The following is a 27,261-nucleotide window of genomic DNA, read 5'->3' as shown; positions in this document are numbered from 1 at the left end:
TCTGCAACTTTGATTAAACTCAGTGAATATCACAATGAATGAAGAAACATATAAGCACATACATATGTAGAAATAAACATTTACTCACATATGGAATGTAAGCACACATATCATGATACTTTCATTTTCCCTTAATGATCTTTCTTGCTGTTTAGTATACTGTATGAGTATGCAATTTATAGTCGATATAACTGTATAGCTCCATAAGGTTATAGTGAAACCGAAGTGATAAGAGAAACTGGATGAAACTGTATGCTTGGCTGCTATGACCTGTATAATCATATCCACTCAACGACCTATAGCCGGAGTACCAAACTGTATGGGGCGCAGATCTGCTATTCTATGTCGCGACATAGCCTTATCTACATGGTTTCTACCTAACCTCAATGGAGCATATTAATGGAATGACAATAGATAAAACAAAAGCAAAATAACTGTGTCATAACTTGCATGCTTGTGTCATGTTATTTTCACACCATTTGCATGCTTGCATTTTGTGTTTATACATGTGTTCATGTTGTCTTTTTGTTTTAAAATGGTTGAAGACATACAAGTTGAGAAAGGAATACAATTACATAGAATTCATAACTTCATACACCATTTCACATCATTTCACAATTGCATAGAATACAATTACAAGTTGTGTTTACCTCATTTCACATTATTTGCATGCTTGCATGTTGTTTTGATACATGATTTAATGTTGTATTTTTGTTGTCAAATGATTGGAGGCATACAAAGTGAGCAAAGGAATCCAATTGCATAGAAAAAGAAGTCCAAAAGTGCATGAAAACACAAGTCGCGAGCGCGCACTTGAAAGTCGCGAGCGCGTAAAGCACCAAATGAGAGACAGTGAGTTATCGGGCACAAGTCGCGAGCGCGCACTTGAAAGTCGCGAGCGCGTAGAGTGCAAAATGAGAGACAGTGAGTTTCCAGGCCAAATTCGCGAGCGCGTGATGAAGGTAGCGAGCGCTTACAGGACAAGGGCCAAGTACGCGAGCGCGCAAATGAAAGTCGCGGTCGCGTACAATGCAAAATGAGAGTCAAAGAGTTTCAGGTGAAAGTCGCGAGCGCGCAAATGAAAATCGCGGTCGCGTACAGTGCAAAATGAGAGTCAGTGAGTTTCAGGCACAAGTCGCGACCTCTTCAGGCAATTCGCGCGCGCGCGCGTCGCGTTTTCCAGCCTGCACTGTCTGTACTCTTTTGATCATATCTCTCAATATACAACTCCGATTTGAATGATTCAAAAACCCATGTAAAGCTAACACATAGAGGAACAAATAACTCTTCTATGACACTTCCTAATTCCATCGTTAAATGGGGTAAAAATCAAGGTGAAGTTACTGGTAACTTTTCCAGCAAAACTTGTTTCAGTAAAAACTCAATATCTACTTCATTTATTCATTTCATCTCATGCTTTTTCACCATTTTCAGTCTTCTTACTCAACATTCAACAACATATTTTCTCATTATCAACACACGACACAAATTCTCATGCAAGGAAATTGATTAAACTAAAAGAGATAGCACACCTTTACGCCAATAAGCTTAAGCTCTTCTTTTAGCTTCCTTCTACCTTTGGCTCACCTCTCCTATACAATAGAGTTCTTATAAATTATCTCACAATATCACCAAATGAGTCAAGTATGAAATTCAAGAAGGTTTACTTACTTGGATAGAATAGAAGTTGAATTAATGCTTAACTCCCATTAAAATCTTCCCCACCATTAAACGTGATGGAGAAAAGAAAGTGTAAGAGGAAAGTAGAGGAAGAAGATGAAGATAAGGATGAAGAAATGAAAATGAAATGGAATCCACGGGTAGTCTCTAAAATGTCATTGATTTTTATGTGAAAATTACCAAATGGTACCTCAAGTGTCAACATGGTACAACTCAATATCTCAACTTTATACTTTAGTGAAATCAAGTCCTAATCCTTATACTTTGATCTTTTTGTTTCCTTCAAGTAAGTCCACTTCTTTTCCTTATTTCAATTTCATCCCATTCTAGCCCACTCTAGAATCTAATGGATCAAACCGGGTTTTGGATCAGCCCGACTTGACTCTAAGCAACGACTCGATTCAATAGAAAATAGGCTAACAACTACTAGAACAGTTAAATTTGCCGAGCAAACCCTTTCTCCCTTGAACTTGGTAGTAATATATAATTTGCCCAAAATGTCAACTTTTTGTACAATATACTCTTAAACATGCACTAAAAGAAAAAAAACTCAATTTTATAAAAAATAATTTTTAATATTTTTAACTAATATAAATTATTTTAAAAGTTTAATATTAGGAAAGAAGAAATTATTTAAAAATATAATGATAATAAGAAAAAATTACAGTATCTTGCCTCTAGTTTAAAAAATTAACTAAATGAAATATTTGATTTGAAAAATTATAGAATAAGAAAAATATTTGATTATATTGAAAATTTTGTTTAAAAAATATTTATTATTTTTCTTGTTTAATTATATTTGATTTAAATCAAATATTTATTTTTTGATAAAAGTTCAACTGTTTGTTCTTGTGCAAGTTCAAGAGGTAAATTGTACAAAAATTAATTTTTGAGCAAATTGCATATTACTGCCAAGTTCAGAGGACAAATTGAACTTTAATCCACATAAAAAATCATAAATAAAATACAAATATAATATACAAGCTCGATCATGAGCCATGAGCCTTATTGTTAGAAATTGAGTAAATTATACTACGGATCATTTTTAACTTCACACTTAATTTTATAAGATCACATAATTTTAATTCGTGATTTTTTAGTTACTAAACTTTGATGTTTATTTCAACGATAGTTCACTCACTGAAATGTTCATCGAAAATACTAACATGGTAATAAAAAGAAAATATTCTATTTTAAAAAATTCGTATTTTCTCCTCTCATACATTAATTTGGAATCTACTATTAATTTATTTAACAAATAATGTCATTTATACCAAACAAGTTCTAAAAAAATAAGAGAGAAAAAAAATTTACACTCTACCATTTATATTTTATAGCATTCTTTTATTTTTTTATATTCTTTTATAATCAAGATTTATTTTGTATATATGTAATCTTTAGTACCATATTACTATTTCAATTGCTAGATTTCGATTTAAAATAAAAATAAAATTCAGTGACTAGAAAATGACAAATTGAAACCATATGATTTAAATAAAATTAAATGCAAAATTAGGTGACCATTGAAAGTTTGGAATTTAAATTTAAGATTTAACTACTTGGTAGCTTTTAGACAATAACCATATAATTAGTTTTTTGTCTTAAATGAAAAGATGAGTGTTTTCAAATTTATATATATATATATATATATATTAAAATAAAAAATTACAAAATATAGTTTTAATATCTTTCTCTTGAAACAAACACTTGTTCCAAACTTCATCTTCAAAGATCAATTTCTTCTTCTTGCTTACTGCATAAATTTTTAAGGCTAATCAATCAAAATAATAAAAATGATGAACCAAGACTTCATTCACCTTGATCATTTTGATGGCACAAATTTTACCAGATGGAAGGACAAATTGAAATTCATACTTACTGCTTTACAGGTTTATTATAAATCTTCCTCCTATTCCTCCACCAAATGATGGTAAATGATCTGCTGAACTCAAGGTACAAAGAAAGAAAAGTGAGGAAGATGAAATTGTGTGTAGAGGCCACATTTTTAATGCTCTTTCAGATTGTCTTTATGATCTCTACACTATCGAACCTTCTGCAAGTGAAATTTCGAAAACCTTGGAATTTAAATACAAAGCTGAGGAGGAAGGTATCAAAACGTTTCTAATTTCTAAATATTTTGATTATAAGTTTAATGATAATTCCTCTATCTTGGTACAAGTACATGAATTGCAAGTTACAGTAACCAGTTGAGTCTTCTGAGGTTGAACTTCTTGAATTGCAGGTCATAGTAACCAACTGAGTCTTGTAACAATACTAATTTGAAAAATATTTATGCAAAGAAAAAGAAGAAGAAAGGCTAAAAGATTCATAATAAGAATGATGAAAAAGATTTATACCAAGTCACTATTTTAAAGATATTTTATATTTTTACTTTATGATTATATATATATAATATAAATATATAGATGTTGATTTTCAAATAAAAAATAATCGTCCAATCCTCCATTTATTTAAAAAAATTAAAAAAAATTGACGATTTTCAAATATAATTTGCACGGACCTCGCACGTGCCCCATTTTAAATGTTTCGTATATCAAATGAATTCAATTGACAGGCTAAAGTAATGATGGAATATATGTTGGTATATTCCTATGTTGGTAGTAATACTATGATGGTATATTATTCAGCACCTTCGAGAATCTCTCTCTCTCTCTCTCTCTCTCTCTCTTTTGTAGTGCTGTCTGCTCATCTCCTTTCAACTTCTATCAGCCATCTTTCATCTCAGGATCATGTTCCAGGCACGTTCTCTCTCTCTCTTCTCTAATCAATTTTCTTACCAATGATCATATGATGTTTTGTTGCTATAACTTCTATTACGTAGTATTTTGCCTCTCTCTAGCTATCAATTTTCTTACTACGTTTTTGTTTTTTCTTTTCATTTTTTTAGGTAACCATGTTGTATACTAGAATAAGATCAATCCATCATGTAAAAGATTGGATCGGCTTAGGAATAGGTACGACAATTTTACTTTGGAATAGTAAATAAGTAGGTTCGTACAATATTTTTACTATCTGTGAGTTCAGGTTAGAAAATTCAAATAAACGTTACTTATTTTCTATTTTGATTAATATTCTAAAATATTTGAAAGTAATTTATTTATTTTTTTAAAAATTACATATGTATATTTCTAATTATAATTAGTACTATAACTAATATTAATATTGTATTTTTTATTAAGTCAATAGAATGTTATAGTTCTTACTTATATTTAGTTTCAAAACTAAAAAAAAAAGCAAAATAATATTCTAAAATCAAAATGATATTTAAGTGGGTCCGAGTATTAAATGAACAATTGTGATTGAATTTGAAAAATATTTCAATAATAAATAAATTTTTAAACGGGGTGGAAATTAATTCAGTTATCTAAATAGTAGATTCAACTAGATATCCAATCCGTTGCTAACCTATTAGGAGCTTCAATTTTGAACTGAATTGAAATTAAGCGTGGGGTTCGAAGCCAACAAGTCCAAAATAATGTGTCATCATACGCACAAACATTCCAAGGACACATGATGTCCTAAGTTGATACTTGATGGAACTATATCCAAGTCTCGTGATAATTTAAAATAATTTAAATTTATATTACAAATGATACAAATAAAAATATACTTGTTAATTAGGTGATGATCTTATTGATTTTTTTCACTTACGTGAAAAAAGAGATATCTCGAATTTAAATTCTCTCGACTATAATTGTTTTCCTCTCTGATGTGTAGCCTGCACCAAATTGGCGAAAAACTAGTGGTAAAAAAAGCTCTTATAAATATAACTTATTACATTCTTTCGCCATTTTCTTTATAAAAATACTCCATAGTCTATGATTATAAAACATGGAAGGCAAAAACATTAGACATTCATAGATTATTTATAGTATGAAGCTTTTAAATTCTAAATTGAACAAAACTGAATAAGATCAAAATAAAAAAAAAAAAATCGAAGAATCAAATTTCTGAACTGAATTTTTAAGACAATTCTGTTCCAGATCTTTAAACCTTCATATGTACTTTCAATTTTCTCTAGAATGGAAATTCAATTCAGTCCCAAAACTTTTCGAAATGTAAACTAGACTCGATCGAAGACAAATCCTATCTAGACTCATCTCTAGCCAAGTTATATATACACTATAATAAGCCAGCAAGTGCATAATGTTAACATCTTTAAAAAGCAACATTACCACAAAATCTCCAGATACTCTATTAACACATCTTATTCTCTGCCTGCCTGAAGAAGCATTGAAGAAAACAAATTTACAAAATATATATATATATATATATATATATATATATATATATATATATATATATATATATATATATATATATATATATATATATATATAAATAATAACACATTTACTCTTTAAAAATGTACATCTCAAATAAATACAATTGTGCCTCTCCTTTCGTATATGCGTTGATGGTGGCTTTACAACTTTCTCATAATGTTCATCATAAAGGCAATCCTTGCCTATTACTATTTATTCTGAATACATTCCACCAATCTTCTCAGCTAGTTTGGGATTTTGGCTTAGTTGTTGTTGGTATATATTTGACATATCTTCAGTTATTCTTTGCCAAGTTACTAAATGTTATAATCATAAAGTGCCACATCGTTACGATGACAAATCAATAAACCCTGCAACATTAAGGAAAATAATTTATGTTCTCTTCTTGACGTCCATGCTTGCCTCAAACAAAAGAGGGACAAAAACCAAAATTGAGTTCCGTACCTGTAAAAATGGGGGGTTCATTGACAACTAGCTTATGTGAGATTCGACCCAATTTTTGCTGGTCTAAGACTCTTTTGAGCCCTTCGTGCGTGGTCAAATACAAAAATGAAGAGACTACATACGTATAATAGGCATAACCGTAGCTTTCCTATTATACCACAGGTTAAGTGGACATTGTTTCCATCCTCTGCGCGAACTAATATATCTCCCTTCAAACAGCCTGACAACAAACATTAAACAATAAATAAAAATCATCACATGATCTCATAAAGAAAGTAGTACAGGGTTGTGTAGCAATGTGGATACAGCTAACTACTGACTGTCCAAGAAGATATCAGAACTCTTCAACAAGTTTCTAACAGGAATATATTATCAGCAGTGTTTTTTATCCTAGCCCTTTTCTATCTTGAGCTCCCTAAACACAAAGCATATCAAAATTGTTTACCAAGAAGGCAGGCATTTCCTTCTTGGAAGAATACTAGGGTGTTGCAGCACTGAAATACATGGGATTTCATGAAATTCCAAGATTTACAACATCTATATCCTCTTCCTTGGCCCTACTTAAGAATGAAAATAAAATCAGGAAGGGGATGCTTAAGCATTGGCCTTATGGCACATTTATATGTCTCCTATGATAGAAGCCTAGGTTTTCAAACTCAAATATTATAAATAATTCAGCTAAAAACCAAGTATCATGTAGATGCTCAATATTGCGCTTTATATTCATCACTGTAAGCTTTCCCCAGCCCTTTCTCATCAATGGACTCCTGATATATACGAGGGAGTGCGGCTTCGAGAAATTCCTACTTCTCTATCCATTGCTGAGATGCTTGGATTTTCCAAAACTCCATGGACATACAGAAGAGAAATGCTATCCCCACTCGGACCAAGACATAACTTTTACTTGTTAAAATAGTTGGACATAATAGTTGTGACTTAGGAATAAGTCCTCTTTAAGAGATGCTTAGGACACAATAACTCAATTATGCAGGAAGAATGTAGCACCGTCTTATCTTAACTTTAAGTTGGTTTATCAGTCTATGCCAGCATGTAAAAGAAAACAATTAACGGAATGATGCTTAGGACACAATAACTCAATTATGCAGGAGGAATGTAGCACCGTCTTATCTTAACTTTAAGTTGGTTTATCAGTCTATGCCAGCATGTAAAAGAAAACAATTAACGGAATGCATCAAGAGGTGATGTACTAATCTCAGATGTGCAATTGAGGTTTTTTGTTTGGGATAATTATTATTTTATCCGTATATTTTACCAAAATTTACTACTTTGTCTTTGTAATTTTTAAAAATAGACTATTTTACCAATAACTTCTGCAACCATCCAACATTTCGGTCCTTTTTCTTTTTAAGCTTTTAACTGTTAATTCATACAAAAAAAAGAAGCCCCAAACATAACCACTCTTTTTTCTCTCTGAAACCATGAGTCTCGCTTGCTTCTTCATACTTTGGCTCCAAATCCTAGCATTCATTTCTAAAAGTTCCCTCTCCTTTCACTCCATCTCCACCATTGATCCAGTTGCAAATTTGCAATCATTAAACTCCATTTACAGAGAAAGAGAGATCATTAACCAAATTAAAAAGAAAGTAACAACAATAGTTAAAACTCTTTGCAGAAATTAGTTTTTTTTATTAATTTTATCACAATAATGGCAGCAGAAGCAAAGGGGTTGAAGGTGAAAGCAGGGCTGAGATTGTGGATTTGGGGAGCTCTCGCTTTGAAGTTGCATGTGGACCTTAATTAGATCAAGAGGGTGAGTAGAGCAGCTATTAACAGTTGAAGCAATCCCTTCAACAAAACCTTTGATACCCATGGCTAGTAGTTCTCTCCCTGTTTCTTTTTTTCTTCTTTAGTTTTTTGGGTTAAAAATTTGGAAAAAAAATGAATAAACCATTATTGAGTAAAACAAAATCTATAAAAAAAATCAAAATTATAGCCAATTGGGTTTCAAGTGAATGGAAACGAGAAGATGAGAATGGAGGCTAAAAGCTAAGTAAAAAGAGAGAGGGACTATAGGTCTCAGAGACATGTGTTAGAAAAATGAGGGCAAAGAAATATGATAGGATTTGAATTGAAGGGATGTTTTAGGAGGAAGAGAGTTCGAGAATATATAAGCGAAAGGGAGAGGAAAGTGAAAAAAAGGGAAGAAGAATAGAACCAAGAAACCAGTAAAATTAATAACATTAACAAAATTCATGCTCAAATTAAAACTAAAAATAAGTGATTTTTTAAGAAATAAATTGAAATTTGTTAAAATTAAGTGCCTTTTAAGTAATAAATTAAAGTTGTGTGACCAATAAATAATATAGTGGTGAAAATAGAATTTGGGAGCATTGTTGATTCTTCATTATAAATTAATGGCTAAAATCTCAAAAAATGGATAGAAAGACATAAGTGTTGGATGGTTTCAGAAGTTAGGATAAAATAGTCTATTTTTAAAAATAGGAAAAAAGTAGTTAGTTTTGACAAAATATAGGGAAAAAATAATTATTATCCCTATTAAGCCTTTTAATAATGAAATAATATATAAATTAGAGGAAGCATATCATCATTTTATTCTTATAACATATTTTAATGTTTTAATAAATCTTCTATGGTAATCAAATATTATAAACAAAAATTTTACAAAAAATTCAACAGATGGGAAAGTCACCCTCTTCCCAGTAAGCTCTCTCCCTCCCTCTCCCACAATGAAACCTCAGAAAAAGTGTTCTGGTTCTGGGAAAAACAATCCATCAACAACCCCCACCTACCTTCTTCCTAAATCCATAGAAGGTCTAAGAAACTCTTCATCACCGCCATTATTTTCATGGCAATACCTTATCCAGATTCATGATAGAGAGAAATCAAATCCTTTACCCACTGCAGATATGGACATTGATGCTTGTCTCCAAGTCTTTATATCTCAAATGAAGTCACTGTCACCTTAACTAGACAGTAAGGAAAGGTGGCTGCAGTAGCTATAGTCGATATACACGCCAAGGCAGAGGAGCTCAAGCCCAGATAGATGGAGCATATGTCCATTGACCTTAATGAAGGTCCTTCAATGGTGATTTCTTCATGGCCAAGGGCTCCATTAGTCCCCCAGCAGCTGCTCAACTAGATCCACATGGAGAGTTGGAGATATTCACTAAAAGGACAAAAGACTTGAATCTGACTCCTAATTTCGAGATGCACAACGCTTGGAACTTTGCATTTGGTTTTGTGGGGAAGGAGACAACAATTGTTATATGATCCCTTTGGTTTAGGTGATAATGCACCACTGGATAGTGTAGTTAAGGGTTGAAGGAGGATTTTTAATATTATATTTTTATAATGAAGTTAAAGTTTAAAAAACTTAATATAAGAAAAATAAAAGTGAAAAATTGGAAAAGAATAAATTAATAATATTTTTTGTCATAAATTTATATATTACTCCATAAGAAGTCTCAATTCAAAAAAAAAAAAAAAAAAAAGAATGTCCAATTGAATAAAATAAATCACAAAGAGCTCAATTTCACATTTCACATATTTACTAGAGCCTGTATATGCATTTGACCAAGACCTTGACTGTGTATGCTTACCAGGGTTTCTGTTGGGCAAATTTGTCCAATCGTGCGGGCTAATCCTTGTTTTGGATGCCTTGATCAAGTCCTGAAGAGCTTGATTGACCTGAAATTTTTAAAGACAAGAAAACATACAGTTGAGCATACATTGCTTCATGTGTTGTTCCCCAATTCAATGAAAATTTTGTCAAGCATAAAGGTCAATTCATGGCTTCCTAATGAATTGAGTGTCCAATTCTACTTAACATCACATGTAGCTTTTCTTGTTCTCAATCAAATGCAAGGTTACAATTTTTCCAACTCAACTAAAAGACTATTCTCAATTATACTATATTTTAACTGGCTCCAGTCAAATTATAATTCTTGTATTGCAGACTTCTCACTATGGCATAATCTAATGGCCTATTTTATGCAAAATCTGTGCACAGCAGGAATACCTCCTCAGTCCTCTCATGGCTCACTAAATGACCACCATGTAGATCTATCATCCTAGCAACTGGCTGCAGCTTCTCGGCAAGTCTTCTTGCATAATATATTTGAGCAATGATATCATGCCTACAATTCAGAAAAATTCAAGTAATCTTAAGCAGATATGAGTTATTAGGGATTTATTTATACATCACTATAACATAAGATCAAAAACATCCAATGCAGTACATTGATACTTTGCATCCAAAATCTTTAATCATACATACATAAATAACCCTGAAAAGTATGATATTGTAACTGCAATTTTAACAACCTTCTCTCTCTCTCTCTCTCACACACACACACACACACAGAGACACACATGCAATGATGTGATTGAATGAAAGATGTGTCCAAACATTTTTGTTTTTTATTTTCAATCCATATCTCAGTTCATCCATCTTGAATTGTTTTCGAGTAGTGTCATTTTTACATTCTTTATGCTGTGGATCCAAATGTTTGAAAACTGAAAAATAAGATTGCTGATTTCAATTTTTTATTTTAAACAGCTAATCAACAACGTTGGGTAAATCATATCTGCATTACATCATATAGCATAGTTTAAATCACTATCACTACAACAATTATACTTGCAGCACCATGTCACACAATAGGGGTTGCCATGGCTCGCAATGTGATATTCTTTTGTCGTATAAAAGAACTGCATATTTGACTTGAAAATGCAACTAAGATGTGAACGTAAAATGCAGATATTAAAAATATTAATCATAATTTACTTGAGTTTTTTTGGGCAAGTTCAAAGCAAAATAAAATTATATAAAAAATATATAAATATTTTGTTCCATCTTACTGCCAAAATTCTAGAAGCAAGTTTACAAATAAAACAAGAACCTGAAAATTAGTCACTTTAAATTTGCATTTTGCCGTAAGAAAGCTGAAGACTTATGACTCAGGAGTTAGATATTGGCAAGCACAATTAAATGGCATCTTGAAGTTGTATGAGCTTTGTTAAGGATTTGAGTGTTTAACAATCAAACGCGCTAAGAAGTCAAATGAACAATAATATTACAGTTTTTGAATAGGCCTTTTAAAGCTGAATGAACTTTGCATATCAACTGTTAGTGTCTTAGCTAAGTATTTTCTTTGCCTCTGTTAGATGACAAGGTTAGGGTAATATGAATTCCATTACATAATGACCATTACATTATTTAAGCAATTCCTATGACATATTGACTTCTTTTAATAAGTACCTCTCTATACTAAAAGTTACGCAATGAAGAGATGTAAAATTTATCCATCACAACCCATGCTTGTGTATGCTTTCACAAGTTCTATTTCTTTTTGTCTTTTATTTCATAATTGTTTGCATCATTTGCAGAACATGCAGACATACAAATGTTAGATGACTAATTTGATAGCCACTTTGGCGGCTAAACACATTTTTAGCCCCCCTGTACTTTCAGGTTTTTGCCAATTTAACTCTTTTTTCAAACTTTAACCTATTGCACCCTCAAACTCCAGGTGTGCTGATGAAGCCCTTTTGGGCCTTTTTTGATGAAGCGTGCAGTGACAACAATTTTTGCACGAGTGAGCCGTTTAGCTCCTGTTAACCACCAAAATGATGTTGTTTCTTTGAACGCAAGATCTTGAGCCTCCTTCACTGTCACAATACCTGAACCCAGCTCAAACAAATCCATGCCCATTTTCTTCACCAAGGTCTTCACCAACTCAACCATAACTAAAAAAGCCAAAAATAGCCCGACCATAAATAAAAAACCCAAATTAAATAGTTTTTTACATCCTCTGATATTTCAATATCCAACATTTGTTGGGTTTCCAGTAAAATTTTGACGTCCACCCATCGGCCGGTGAAGGACAAATGTTACAGAAGGTAAGGTTTGGAGAATATAAAATGTCCATTGGACTCTTCGGTCAAAGTTAGCTTAGTAGCAAAAGAACCTATTAATGGGTATGAGTTTGGGAGATGAATAGAGATCGATTGTTTTGATTTGGAGTGTTTGGTTTTCAAGAAAATGAAGAGTAACGAGAAAATGAGAAGGAAAAATGATAGTACAAGAAGAAGCTCCACACTGCTTGCCTTTTCCTTTAGTCTGTTATCAATTACCTCTATAATTTCTCCTTCACCAACATTCCTATTATTAATGAAACCATCTGAGAACCAAAAGAATCTCCATTATTAACAGGTATGAAACTTTTTCTTTAATAAAAAATCCCTTGTATTGGATCGCATCGAGATCCAAACTTAAAATGGCACCTTCTTACCCGACTCACATTCGGGTCAGCCCCACAAAATGGAGTTTCCAGCACAGTCTACTTGAGAACTACACATCGGTTCCTAAGGCAATGCCCATTGTATCTCCACTCCTGGGTCGGGCCACTTAGCCATAGGCAAATTTGAATCTATATTCTATAAGCCCTGCACTGAAATCTCAAATCCGCATCCAATGCTTTGTTGGCAGCCCACCCACTTGAAAATGACAACAAATCAATCAAATAATAAACTTGTGGGCACTGAATCTAAATTCACAGAGCTGGAAGCGGAGACAGACAAAGATGGTAAAAGGTTCAGCAAGGGCGACCAAAGCGCTGAAGTTGGCAGGGGGAAAGATGGTGGTGGAGCCAGTGGGCGCGTTCAACAAGCTGACAGAGAGGATGAATATGCTGTCGGTTGAGAGACAATAAAAGACAATGAATGTACACTACTGAGAATAGCATCGTTTTGCACTGCTGAGAATGCCACCAACTCTAACATAAAGCACATCATTTTAATTGTGTGAGGCTAAAAGTACCATAAGGAAAACGGCAGTATTTTGATGGTTAACCGGCTTTTTAACAGTTCCTTGCCCAGTGTTTGTTGTCACCTTACGCTCCATCAAAAAAGGCCCAAAAGGGCTTCATGCGATACACGCCAAAGGTTCAAGTGAGTAATAGGTTAAAAGGGTTAAATTGGCAAAAACGTGAAAGTTCAGGGACAAATATGTTTTTAGCCCCACTTTGACAGTAAGAAAAAGCAATACAGTTTTTGGCAGGGAATCATCATTACCTGCCATGTATGACTGATACAAGAAATCCAGCAGAACGGATCACCTCAATTTCTGTTCGTGTCATTTTATGTGTCCAACAAGCGTTGATTTGACCTTCAAAACCACAATTAGACTGCATCCCAGTTGATGATATACCTTTTACATATTCCTGCAAGAGATGCGCCTAAAATTTAGGTAGGGACATCCTTATACAATACTAATCAGAGTGTAGCTGAACTATGAGTTGCTATGTGACTGTCATAAATAATTATTGATAAAGGATCTGATAGGTTTGCACTTTGTTTGGCAATATGGAAAATGTGATGGAAAGGAAAAGATGAACAGAAAAAAGAGAGAAATTGAATTTCCCATGTTTTAGAACTAGAAGGAAAATAAAATCAAATTTCCTCTCAGCTCACCAGACTTGAGTCTTCCCAATTAAGAGAAAAAAGGGGGAGAAAGCACAAGTATACTAATTTAGTGAATTACTTGATTTTCTCTTACATTTTATTTATCTTGCAAAGATGTACGCAAAAGTGCAAATTCTCACATGTGCATTTCTTACTAAGTTCTGAGCTTCCAAAGCAAAGAGAAACAATTTTTTTTAAATTTCATTTGGCATTATTTTCATCTCATCAAGACGAGCTGATAATAGAGGAAAACTGTTTCCTTATATTTTCTGTCCCTTCCCTCACTTTTTTTTCTCCCAAAAAAGGGTGCCTATATTGAAAGGAAAGACATTTTTTGGGACAAAATCAAGGACTATGCCTAACATAATCTTGAGGTTGACCAAAGAAACTCATTATGATGCAAAAGAAGGAAACCACAACTTGGAAAAGGCAAGCCAGAACATATGTGCTTGGCTTATCATTTCTAGATGTTATGAACAACTGAAATTTCAAAATGAAATATGATTATAGTTAATCTGGCTGTTTCTTACTTGATATAAAATTGCTCTCCTTGTCTTAGACCCGACATATTCCTCAAGATATTCCTGCACATTAGGGGGAAAAAAGATTGCCTGAGCTCATGCAGTCACATAAGACTAACTAGAAATCTATTTCAATATTCAAAGAGCATCACTAGATATCAAAATTTGATAGATTTAAAGACACTACTAATTTGGTATATGATAACACTATTCACCTTTCTGATGTGGTGAGAATGTTATAGATAAAGTTTTCTGGCAGACATTTAACTTTCTAGTCCATTCCACAATTTAAAAAAGAAAAAATTTGCAGTGGACTTGGAGCCAGCAGTTAAAAGGCAGCATACACAAAAAAGGACATTGGAAAGATAATAATAAGTTTTAATCAGCAAACATTTGGCAGCATAAACAGCATTTGTTCACCTTCGTATAGTGGGTGTCCAAGTCAACAGCTGCCCTTTCCTCAGGAGTCTTTGCCTTTAAGAAACGGATTGCAACTGATATAGTTTGGCGGTCAAGCTGCAAGAATTCGAATAATTTCATTTTTGTAATGGAATAGTTTAACTGATGAATTAGAAAATACAAAATCCATTTCCATTGGCCAAAAACTGAAAAGCATCTATACTAACGCAGGGGAAGAATATAGGGCAATTAACTCTCAACAAGTTGGGCTAGAATAGGATGATTTTGGTTGGAACAAAATAACATATCGGTTTCAAAGAAACCCTTATAATTGAAATTCTGAATTCATAGATGAAAAACAATTCCTAAAACTAATTGCCGCTGTCCTATTTATATTAGTTAAGACAAATCCTAATTCTATACTTAAAAATAGTCCTAATTAGCTTAGACTCCTAGACTGAATAGTATTCCTATCTAGCTAAATCCTAAATAAAGAAGGAAAACTTAAAATTATTTCCTGATTAATTAACAGTCTTTAAATAAAGAAGGAAACTAAAAGAAAACTTCTTAATTAGTCTTGGATGCTCCTGCATCATATACACACATAGATGAGAGGTTTATAAACAACATGAAGCATTTTCTAGTCCAGTAGATTCAAGATCCCCTAAACCAGTCTCTCATATCTCTGGCAAGCAATTTACATACACTTCAGAAAACTATGATGCTCATACACATCAAAGATAAACTAGTTATGAACTTGTCATAGTGATTCATAAGCTTGAACTTTTCAAACCAGTCAACAAATATTGTATTCAGAAATGACCTTAAGAAAATGATAAGCAGCATGTTGAACACTTGAAAGAATTTTGATCCTGGATGTGAAAAAAAACCACACAATTCTGTTACTAAAATCTGCAAGACCATGCTGATCTGATGCTTTTTAACCAAACTTTTGTATCAGCAATGGCACTCTTCAAGAGGCACAAGCCTTTGCTTATAACATACAAGCAAAAGATTCAATGGCAGAAAGGACTGTGTTCAAATCTGTGAAAGGAGAGGTAAATTCTAAAATGGATCCAACATTTACATATATAGCCAAAAGTCCAATTCTATTACATTTTTTTGGCAGTAGCTTCGATGCCTGTTTTTTTATTTTGCCATATTTAGCACACATAATGCAACTATTTGACTCAGCACTGAGACCTCTAGATATTCTAGTCATATCAACACCAAGGTACATTTGGAGCCTTTAATCCAAGCGAATATCAACCCATTAAAAGGTTACCATCAGGAACAGCATGGCATTATGACCAGCATGCCAAGCTGCAGCCCTTGCGAGAAATTTTTTGGTAGAACACAAGCAAAACGCAAAAATTAATCAAAATTGCCGTAAGCAACAAACCCATACACAAGTGGCCATTTAATCTAGATTGACAAGTCAATATGTAAAAAAAGGTCAAGCTTGAATGACTTTGGCATCTGTCATCTCCACATATTACAATGGCATTACTGACCACCACATGTATCAATTATTATGGATCAAAGGATTTGACTATGAGCTGAATGGGATAGATTCCCGTACTGCCCACATTCAACCATTTACTGTAGCTAATAAACATTATTCTATTAGTTTGATGAGTTAATTTCTTGACATTTTGCAGAATATTGACCTGGAGGCAGTTTTCAAACAATGACCCATATTTCACCCAACCTACAGCCTTGCATGCCATAGTCTCAGATCACTTTCAGGAAATTTTTCTGACCAATTTGTGCTCTCCCTTAAGGAACGAAATAAAAAAAATTTTTAATAAACCTCATCAGAAAAGGCTTATCTTTTTAAATATTTATTCAATTATGATTGTTATTACTATTCCTATTACTATTATTATTATCATTCTTATCATTTTATTTTATTTTATCTTTTTTCAACGGAGTTGCAAGTTTGAGCAAATATCTCATTTCTGCTCCCTGAGTTATTTCACTTCCTTAAGAGCTCCATTCTAGAAGAACTTCTGATATCTAAATTTACAGAACTTTTAAAATAGACATAAGAAATGCTAATATCAACTGAAAGAAAACACTTGGCCCTCAGATTGAATACATGGGTTCCGTTTTGTAAATCATACGCAAGCATTAGATGAGAAAATACGATACCAAAAATCAGAAAATGAATAAAAGAAAATATAGAACATTCGTGCAAAGGTCAAACACAAAAATTGAAGGCAACTGAATTTGTCAGAGAGTTCTATGTGAGTGAGTGCCGTCAGACTCTTGAAATCATCAAGTTTACAAGTCATGAGCATAACTGAAAATGTGTCCAGAAATTCTCACAAAAGAAACTCCTTTTTGTTAGCAAAATTCTCTAAGTTGAGGATTCAAACCATGCAATCAGTGAAGTGTCTTACCCACAAATTTCCCTTGCTGGATTGTCTATTTATGACTCAACAGTGTATTACATGACTGATAAGTCAAATAGGGAGTCTCAGGGACATATTAAAGGAAATAAACCTTATGGTCAATTGCTATTTGAAGAGAGTTCTATTAGGCAGTTCTTGAAGACGTTATATGATCAGCGAATGTTTGCAATTTGCAAATTTTTTACGCTGCATTAGAGGAGTTTACAAAGGTGAAGCATAGAATGATCGTAGGTAAAGTTACATACACCTAAGGTCTGAGTGGATTTGAATATATTTCTTGGATTGTCAAATGAAAAACAATATATAAGCAGATATCAGCTCCTAGATAAGTTTGTTAACAGCTTTTTCTCAACTTCTCCAAAAGAGAAAAGGGAAAAGAAAAAGAAAAGAGAATGGGAGGAATTATGGAAAATGCATATAATATAGTCCTTCAATCTGATACCTGCGATCTACCTTTTTTTTTTTTTTTTTTTTTTTTTTTTTTTGGGGGGTGGGGGGGTTGTGTGCGCGAACAACAGGAGTAGCTAGTCTTCAGAAAAACAAATGTCCATGTTCTGGAATCCATCGAATTGAAGCTAAAGGAGGATATAATACCTTTGGAAAGCATTCAAAACCTCCGCCAGTTACATTCAGTAATGCCAAAGACAAAACTCTATCAGGCACCATTGCTGCTAATTTACAAGCTATCATAGCCCCTGTTTCAGTAATAACGCATAAAAGTAAGTTTTAAAAACGATTGACAAAAAAATGAATTGTTATAAATAATTCAATTTTATTGTCAGCAAGTTCAACTCTCCAGCCAATTAAAGATGAACAATCAATATCAAAATTAAAAACTTATACAGATTCATCTCTGATAAGGTTGCAAATAAAGATTAAAAAGAAAAAGCACTCCAGTAATATTTATATCAAATATAAACTCACCCATTGAATGGCCAAAAATATGGGCCTTTTTCCAGCCAAGATGATCCAATAAACCAATAGCATCTTTTGCCATTATTCTTGTTCTGCAATCAACAACCAGAAAAATCTAAATTCTGATCCTCTAATTGATTAAAATTTTGGAAATGAACGCTTAAATATCTAAGAAACCACATTATCCAACATAACTTTTTTTTTTTTCGTGTTTCCTAGGCAACCAAACAGAGCAAAAATGTTAAATTACTATTGAATTAACCACAAAGAAAAATTCATATTCAACACGGAGACATCAAAAAATAAAAACTCACGTGTATTGGGATTTTTTGGTGGGTACAGAGCTACGACCCATACCACGATTATCAAACGCGCAAACCTCGATACCACCACCCCGCTCATTATCATCATTCTCGCCGGAATTCCGATCAACTGTGCAGAAATCATCATTGGGGATATCGCTGCCAGTTAGACCATTTATCTGTGGACCCCAGGAATCATGCGTACCAGCCAATCCTGACCCATTTATTTATCAAAGGAGGATCAATCAACGGTCGAGAAACATCCAGCAAAAAAATTTTTAAAAAATACCTATAATGAGGAGAACTTTTGTTGGCCCATGACCGTAAGTTCTGTAGAAAATTTCGATGCCATTGTCGCAAGCTGCACCGTCAGGGTTGTTCTGGCTATCGGATACCTTGCAAAACGGCATCGTATTACGTACAGACTCGTTTTCGTTTTCTGGTAATAACTACAAACGGAGGATTGGCTTTGTTAGAGGAAGGGGAAGAGAAAGAGAGAGAGAAGGGAAAGGAGACAATCTGGTGCTGTGTCGTTTATATATATTCGGAGAAATGAGAGAGAGAGTGCAATCGGCATGGCAGATAAGAAGTGGTTAATGCCACATCAGATGGACGGCGGGCGCGCCAAATTAGGTTGAAAGTCAAAATGTCAAATGGTTTGTCAGTTTCACGTGGAGAATAAAAGCCACGCAGAAGCATAATCCTCCACGCATTACGGATAAAGGGCATGTTTTTAACCATTATTTTTTTAAACCAGACCCGACATAGAATTGGCGTGACACGGTTTAACCGAATCAATTCGGTTCAACTGAATTTTTTTATTTTTTTATTTTAATTCAGTTTAACTAAAAATTAAAAAATATCATAAAAAAGTTCATAATAAAAAATATAATTCACCATTCATCATTAAGTACAGTATCAATGATAATAATAAATACTATACATTAATATAATAATAATAATCAAATCTTTAAATAAAAAAAACTTTGTGCAAAATAAATGGATTATAAAGGTATGTTGATCATACAAAAGAGAGATCAAAGGATCAAGAAAAGGCACCTACCTCCGCTTTTCTAGTATGATACCAAGAAAGACTGAAAAAAACCAAGAACAAATTTAGATAGGATTTGGGATGATACGTCATTATATCCCAAAATACCTTTAATGCTAATATTAATAATTACTATATAATAAACCCTAATATTTATGGTTTAACCTATAAAAAAACTCTAACCTATGTGATGTATTGCAAAAACAATCTAAACTGACTTTCGGCTCTCTGGAACACCAAATTAAAAATTTTGTATTATTAGTACCTTAAATTCAATTTGGGTTATGGTTTTAAATAAAAAATTAATAAAGTGAATCTCACAAAACTATGTTGGGTTAACTTAACCTAACATATAAAAAACGCATCGTTTTTTATAGAACTCACCATTTCATTTTCAAAAAATCCCTAATCCCTAATCTCTCCACTGCTCCCTTTCTTTCTTCTCCTCCTTCTTCCTTTGAGACAATGATTCCTAGCATAGGTCAGGGTTTTTTTTTTTAAATTTTTAATTTTTAATTTTTCCTTTTCTTGTTTCCAATTGAAAATAGATTTTCATAACCCTCGCAAGGAAAGAGCTCCAAGCTCTTTGCAAGAAGAACAAGATTCCAGCTAATATGACCAATGTCGCCATGGCTGATGTTCTTAAAGCTCTTAAGAAGGTAGTTTTCGTTTTTAATCCTCATTTATCTATTTCATCTTTCTGCTCATATTTTGTTTGATTAATGAGGAATCGAAAGAAAATAGGAGATGATGTAGGAAATTTTGTCTTTTTGGTTGTTTCTTTATTGGGTTTTATGATTTTGATTTTAGGGTTTTTCAGATCTTTATTACTATTGAATCAATGAGTACCATTTCTTGAATACCTTTATACAAGATTGGATATTATCACTACTGATTGATTAATTGAAGAAATAACCAAAACCAGAAGTTTGGAGAAACATTATTAACCAATAACCAAAATCTGAGTTTGTAGCATTCTTTTATTATGTTTCTAACCTTTTAAGTTAAAACAATAAAAAGATTGTTAAGTTTCTTTCGGATATTGGTTTTTATGCACTAATATTTTTCCAATTTCATCAACTCATTCATTATAAAGTTCCACTAATTCCTAAATTTGTTGATTTGTTTCAATGTCCATTGCGTCTCTGCTGTTTCATTCTCGAAACTTTGTCCGTGTTTCTACTTTTGATCCCACTACCATTATCGCGAAGGAAGAAGGAGGAGAAGAAAGAAGATGAGCGGCAGAGAAATTAGGGATCATGGAATTTTTGGAAGTGAAACAATGAGTTTTGTAAAAAATAATGCGTTTTGATATCTTAGGTTAAGTTAACCTAACATAGTTTTGTGGGATCTACTTTATTAATTTTTTTATTCAAAACCTTAGGTGAAATTGAACTTAGGGTGCTAACAATACAAAACTTTTAATATGGGGTGTCAGGGGACAAAGGTCAATTTAAGATATTTTTGCAACAAGTAGCATAGGTCAAGGTTTTTTTGTAGGTTAATTGCACAATCCATTTCCATGGGCCGGACCGGCACTAAAGGCCAAGTAAGCTTAAGGCTCTCGAGGTCCATAGTAAGCCTGAACCATTAAAAATTTAACCATATAAATATGAATTTCAAACATTCAGTCCATATTACTATGCACAATAAATCTCATAATTATATTATACTTTGGCCCAAATGTATCGTCTTAAACATTTTATAGTTTGGTTCCAATTATAATACAAAACATCCTTAATGTGGGTTAACAGATTCATGCATTCACAAAAATAAATAACTAAACCTCCTTATCAGTTTATCGGTTACAATTCTACAACTGCGGAGTTCACTAACAAATAAATATAAATATATTTTATTACATATAGCTACATAACTTAAATAATTGTATATTCAAAAAGTTACTTTTCTAGCTCTGCGATGAAAGAAACAGAGCTTTACTGGGACAAAGAGGAATCTACTTCCTGGAAAAGTTAACAAAAGAAATGTAAGTTTAATAATGATTAGTAATTATTGCATAACACAAGTATTCATACAAAATGCTCCCTAAATACTAAAATGAGCACTCATCCAATCAAACACATGGCACATCATCAGCACCCACAAATAATCACATCTTCAAGTAATCAAACACGTGGAGATTGGTCAATGGCGTTACCGAAACCCTTGATAAGCCGTCCTCACACGTGGCCCATCCTCTCATGACGTGTGCATCAGGGAGCCAATCCCCTATATCTGGCCGACCGGTTTAATCCTCACTTGACCAGCCCTCCCATTTCATTTCATTCGTTCATTCTTTCTCTTACTCTCTTTTCTTTTCCATACTAACAGGAGGCCACCCTGTGGTTTTTCATATAATTCATATCATCAGGTGCACATGGGGGCGCCGATCTCCCCATAGATGGCAGACGGTCGAATTTCATATTTTCATCATTTCTAGAACCGTACTCACAAACCTATGGTGACCCACTTCATCCCAATTCCACACAAATAAGGCATAGCAATGTCGCAACAAAAATAATCAAACATCGCATTTAAATGCAAGCATATCAATTAATTAAAACCTATCATGCAAGAGTGCAAATGGACATTCACATACCAATTCAAAAAAATATAAGAGTGTTAAATAATAATCTAGTATAACAAGTGGTACTTAAAAAGAACGAAAGAAATAAATAAATAAATTGAAAAATAAATAAAATACAAAAATAATTAAATAATAAAGGATTATCCTAAATAAATCCTACAATCTATTTACAAGTAAATCTAATTTAGATTCTGTCGAAACTTGGGCGGAACCTCCCCTAAAATTTGGATAAGACCACCTGCTTAAAACTACAACTCAACAATAAATACTCAAAGCCCATCCATCGGGCAATTCACAACAACTAATCTCGTCCGCCATAACCATTATTCATTCATCTAAACATGTACTCAATTCACACAGCCCATCCGTCAGACAATTAATCAAATCGACCCATCCGCCTTAGACAACATTTATTAACCTGTGAACCCCTTCCCCAAATGTCATAGGCATGTGATGCATATGATGAATGAGAAGAAATACACGTGATGTGTGTGAGTCGCCACCTTGTTTAATTATTTAAGGGTAAACTAGGAAAAAACCCTAAGTGACTCCATTTTTAATTAACCTAGTTACTAGATTAATTATCCCAATGATTAAGGCACAATCTACGAACCCGAGATGGATCCCGAGACTATGTCATGCTGATGAACTAACCGATGGATGAATGCTTTGCAAGGTGAATGATGTAATTGGACCAAATGGAATGTTTATGTGATTTTGACTTGCCACCCGGGGTAAAATCCCGAACGTGCCTACGTACTTCCGTTTGAATGGAAGATCAAAGTCAACGTAGTTCGATAGGCCTTCTTTGAAGGGCTTTGAATGGGTATGCTTAATGCATGAGTGTGTATGCTTTGTGCATGAGTGTGTATGCTTTGTGCATGAGTGTGTGTATGCTTTGTGCATTTTGTGTGTATGCTTTGTGCATGAGTGTTTAGGCATTTCGCCAAAGATTGATTGATTTTTAGGCATGTTGCCAAAAATGTTGATTTTAATGGCTTTTAGCCAAAATGATTTGATTTAGGCAATTGTTGCCAAAATGTGCAATTTAGGCGATTGTCGCCAAAATGGTTGATTTTAAGGCCTTTGGCCAAAATGTGTTGTTTTAGGCAATTGTTGCCAAAAATGTGCGATTTAGGCGATTGTCGCCAAAATGGTTGATTTTAAGGCCTTTGGCCAAAATGTGTTGTTTTAGGCAATTAGTTTGCCAAAAATGTGCGATTTAGGCTATAATGCCACGATTATCAATTAATCGGGCGTTCGACCTTAATCACAATTTATTGTCGAAACGTGATTGATTAAGGCTTTTAGCCACAATTATTGATTAATTGGACTTAAGCCGGATTTGTTCGAAATAAGGCAATTGAACCGTAGCTATTAATTAACTAGGCTCTTTTAGCCAATATTGTCGGATTTAAACTTTAATACCACGATTATTGATTAACCGGGCATTTAAGCTTAATCAAATTAATTAAGGCAGTTTATTTACCAAAAATAATGACGTGGATGCATTTATGCAATTGTAGAATTATTAAGAGTAGAAGAGAAATATGCATGAAGTGCTAAAATTAAATAGGCAGAGTTTTGTTTACATACCTGATTTAATCGACGACCGCTTCTTAACTCCGGATTAAGCTCCTCGCTTAGGAAATATTAATTAATTTTAATTTGTTTGATTTTAATGGTCAAATATCACAATAAAAATGCAATAAAAATTAAATTAAATGCAAAAAGCGGTAAAGAAAACGCAAGGAGCGTGAGAGGGAGAAGGATTCGTCCGTCAATATAGACAGGTGTGTCAAAATTGGACTGAAAATGGCCTATTTATAGGCCATTTTCGGGTCCCGGGCGGCAGGTGCCGCCGGGAGGGAGGCAGCTGCCGCCCAGGGGGGCTGGGCGGCAGGTGCCACCTGGCTCGGCGGCAGGTGCCGCCCGGGAGGCAGGTGCCGCCCGGGAGGGCGGCAGCTGCCGCCCTGTCGGTGGGGCGGCAGGCCCCGCCCACGCTGGGCGGGGGGGGGGGTGTATGTGGCAAGGCCAGCACACCTTAGGCAAATCCCACATCGGTTAAGTACGAGGGGGTGGTCCTGTACATAAGAGGGGTGGTTCCAGAACATGGTTGAGGCCTTTTGGGCGGGTTGCAAAGCCTGCCTGAAAACAAAACCGTGAGGGGGTACTCGTACGGGCTGGAGCCCCAAAGCGGACAATATTGACCATGGGCTGGGCTATGACATCTGGGGCCTGAATGTGATTTTTCGGGCCTCTTTGGCCTGAATGTGATTTTCGGGCCTCTTTGGCCTGAATGTGATTTTTCGGGCCACTGCGGCCTGAATGTGATTTTTCGGGCCTCTGGGGCCTGAATGTGATTTTTCGGGCCTCTTTGGCCTGAATGTGATTTTTCGGGCCTCTGTGGCCTGAATTGTGATTTTTGTGGGGGCCGTTGCCGCCATTATTCGGCGGCTGCTGCCGCCGTTATTTGGGCGCAATTTGGCGGTCGCTGCCGCCTTCGTTCGGCGGCTGCTGCCGCCTTCATTCGGCGCATTTTTTCTATAAAAACTTGTTTTGTTGGTTGCTTCTTCACTCATTCTCTCTTCTCCTTTTGTTCTTGTTGCTTTTAAAGAATGAATCCTTCTTTCAATCACAGCATGCACAGCTGGACTAGGAGTCTCTCCAAAGTTGAAAAGATCAATTTGGGGAGGTATGGTCTTTCTCCTATCGTTACTCTCAGGGGGGTAGTAATCGACTGGAATTTTTTTTATGGGCCTGTATCAGACTCTGGGACCCTGAGGCCCACGTTTTTCGGTTCGGGGCCATGATGGAGGAGATGTGTCCTCTTTTCGAGGAGTTTTGTGCTATCATAGGGTGTGACCCTAATGCCGCTTTAGTCAGGCATGAGGTTAAAGTCGGGTATGTTCGGTCATTTGAAAGTTTATTTCAATTCAGCCGGCCACAAGCTAGGGCGATGATTGTTGACGACCAGAAGGCGATTCTGATGCCCCTGATTGATGAATTTTCAGAGGTTCTTTCAGATGACCCAGACCGGATGAGGCTTAGGATGCGAGCTTTTGTATTTTGCTTATTATCTGGTTTCTTGTTTAACAAGGATCCAGGCTTCGGGGATCTGCGGTTTTGTCCTATGATTCGACAAATGGAGGACATGGGTTGCATTGGTGGCATTGTGCTGTCAGAGACTATCCGGAGCCTTGACAGAGCTGCTCTAGGCTTCGAGGACTGGACGGTTTCCCCGATTATTCTCCAGGTACTTCTCCTCTCTTCTTTTCCCTATTTTTTTTTTGTGTTTTGGTTCATTCCCTTGTAATAGAAAGGATCCATTACTCAGGTTTGGTTGAAGGATCACCTTCGAGTGGTCGCTGCTCCTACCCATTTGCCTTACAACCCTTCTCAGTATCGTATGCGGAGGATCTTGATCACACACCCGTCTGCTGACGCATGGACCTTATGGCTGATTGAATTGGGTCCAAACGAGGTATTGTGGTTTGTTCCCTGGTATGACATCACCTGCTTTATCCAGGTTAGCTCTCGTCATGCTCGGGTTTACCTTTTAGGCCTTACACACTGTACTTGGTATTGTGCTTCGCGCGTTATGAGGCAGATGGGAATAGATCAGACTGTCCCGATTGTGGATGACTCTTCATCTGATTCGGCCATCACTCCGGGAGTTACCCGAGCCGTCCTTAGAGCTTGGGTTAGAGACCATCTGATGGTTAGGCCTTTACCTAATCCTGCTGGTGTTCAGACTTCTCCTGAGTATCGGGCCTGGTTCATGGCCTTTGTTTGGCCAATGGAAAAGCCAAGGAGGAACGCATTGCTGAGTGCACTTGAGGGTTGGACTCAGGCTGACGCTGGTGATGGGATTAGGACTGATGAGGAGATTGTGTTGGCTCCTCGGACAGACGAGGCGGGGGAGAGTTTAGCGGCTAGGGATGACTCAGAGGATATTGCCCCACGGAGGCGACGGGCCACTTGAACTCCTATGGGTTTTTGGACTTTGTTTTTTTTTTTTCTTATTTATTTATTTTTTCTTATTTTGACTGTTTATTCGGGACTTTGACTCTGGATTTTGGATTTTTGTTCTTTGGCTTTTGCTTGTACTGTTTGGCTTTATTGCTTTTTTAATTGGAGTGTCATCTTACTTTTAAGCTTTCCAAGCATTTTCCAACTTTATTTATTCAAGCTCTGATTTTTGCCTAAGCCGCCCTTTCGGGTTTTCAACTTAGCGAGCTACCCATTTTTGCCTAAGCCGCCCTTTTCGGGTTTTCAACTTAGCGGGCCCCGACTTTTGCCTAAGCCGCCCTTTCGGGTTTTCGACTTAGCGGGTTTTTTTTTTATTATTATTATTTTATTATTATTATTTTTTTTATCCCTTTTTTTTATTGTTGGCAAAAAAGAAAGAATCATGAAATGGTATGTTTTTTTTTTATTAATGTTTAGACCGTACCCAATGAGGGCTGCCTACATATCTCCGATATATAATTTCTTTTTTCCGAAGAGAATCAGGTCTAATGTAGTTCGTTTTACATTATGCAAATGATTACAATTTACACAAAATATCTTTTTAACTGATCTAAATTGCATGGATTTGCAAATTCTAAACCATCCAAATCAGTCAAGATGACGGCTCCGCCGGACAATGCTTTCTTCAACACATAGGGGCCAGCCCAATGAGGACGAAACTTCCCACGTGGATCTTGAATTGGCTGTCTAATTTCCTTCAGAACCAAACAACCTTCTTCGAGTTTTCGGTCTTTGACCTTCTTGTTAAAATGCCATGCCATTCTTCTCTGGTAGACTTGAGTTTGGTGGATTGCTTGCAACCGCTTTTCATCCATACCCAAAAGTTGCAAATGATAATTCTTCGCCCAATCTGCTTCACTGATCTGGCTCTCCTGGATAATCCTTGCCGACTGAACTTCCAGCTCAATAGGCAATACTGCTTCCATACCATGTACCAAAGAATACGGAGTTGCTCCGGTGGGCGTTCTGATTGAAGTCCTATATCCCCATAGGGCATTCGGTAACTGTTCGTGCCAAGCTTTGTGCTTTTTAACAGTCTCCTGCAAAATGACTTTTATAGCCTTATTCGCAGCTTCTACAGCCCCGTTTGCTTGTGGACGATAGGGTGAGGACTTATGATGTTGAATTTTCTTTTGCTTCAGCAGGTCAGAAAATTCACT

The 27,261-nt window shown here is 35.0% G+C and overlaps 2 protein-coding genes and 2 long non-coding RNA genes across 6 annotated transcripts; 3 read left to right on the top strand and 1 right to left on the bottom strand.

The window, feature by feature from the left end:
* The first annotated feature begins 4,282 nt into the window (after positions 1 to 4,282).
* LOC149496159 (uncharacterized) lies at positions 4,283 to 10,862 on the top strand. The gene is made up of 3 exons (XR_016320866.1): positions 4,283 to 4,439; positions 4,589 to 4,655; positions 10,426 to 10,862. It is a non-coding gene; the product is annotated as an uncharacterized LOC149496159 (long non-coding RNA).
* Positions 6,034 to 19,079, bottom strand: LOC149496157 (alpha/beta-Hydrolases superfamily protein). 2 transcript variants are annotated; one of them, XM_089721267.1, is made up of 11 exons: positions 18,721 to 19,075; positions 18,444 to 18,645; positions 18,139 to 18,221; positions 17,809 to 17,909; positions 14,819 to 14,914; positions 14,408 to 14,461; positions 13,488 to 13,636; positions 10,432 to 10,549; positions 10,013 to 10,100; positions 6,432 to 6,651; positions 6,034 to 6,337 (listed from the first exon to the last, which is right to left on the bottom strand). In XM_089721267.1, exons 1-10 carry the CDS (start codon positions 18,839 to 18,841, stop codon positions 6,464 to 6,466), a joined length of 1,200 nt encoding a protein of 399 aa, XP_089577393.1. In that variant the 5' UTR covers positions 18,842 to 19,075; the 3' UTR covers positions 6,034 to 6,337; positions 6,432 to 6,463. The 2 variants fall into 2 exon arrangements, with proteins under 2 accessions (XP_089577393.1, XP_089577394.1); XM_089721268.1 differs by lacking the exons at positions 6,034 to 6,337; positions 6,432 to 6,651 and adding an exon at positions 9,019 to 9,548 and having other exon boundaries at positions 18,721 to 19,079.
* Positions 15,738 to 16,685, top strand: LOC149496158 (uncharacterized). The gene is made up of 2 exons (XR_016320867.1): positions 15,738 to 15,855; positions 16,459 to 16,685. It is a non-coding gene; the product is annotated as an uncharacterized LOC149496158 (long non-coding RNA).
* A 742-nt stretch (positions 19,080 to 19,821) lies between the features above and the next one.
* Positions 19,822 to 26,359, top strand: LOC149496156 (uncharacterized). Of its 2 annotated transcripts, none has more exons than XM_089721054.1 (3): positions 19,822 to 20,141; positions 20,698 to 25,325; positions 25,407 to 26,359. In XM_089721054.1, the coding sequence occupies exons 2-3, from the start codon at positions 24,879 to 24,881 to the stop codon at positions 26,052 to 26,054; spliced, it is 1,095 nt and encodes a 364-aa protein (XP_089577180.1). In that variant the 5' UTR covers positions 19,822 to 20,141; positions 20,698 to 24,878; the 3' UTR covers positions 26,055 to 26,359. The 2 variants fall into 2 exon arrangements, with proteins under 2 accessions (XP_089577180.1, XP_089577179.1); XM_089721053.1 differs by having other exon boundaries at positions 20,694 to 25,325.
* Positions 26,360 to 27,261: the final 902 nt, after the last annotated feature.

Source organism: Jatropha curcas, chromosome 5, assembly GCF_041381405.1.
Source record: "Jatropha curcas cultivar XTBG-Jc1 chromosome 5, XTBG_Jcur_1.0, whole genome shotgun sequence".
Lineage (NCBI taxonomy): Eukaryota > Viridiplantae > Streptophyta > Magnoliopsida > Malpighiales > Euphorbiaceae > Jatropha > Jatropha curcas.
This window is presented reverse-complemented; position numbering and strand designations above follow the sequence as displayed.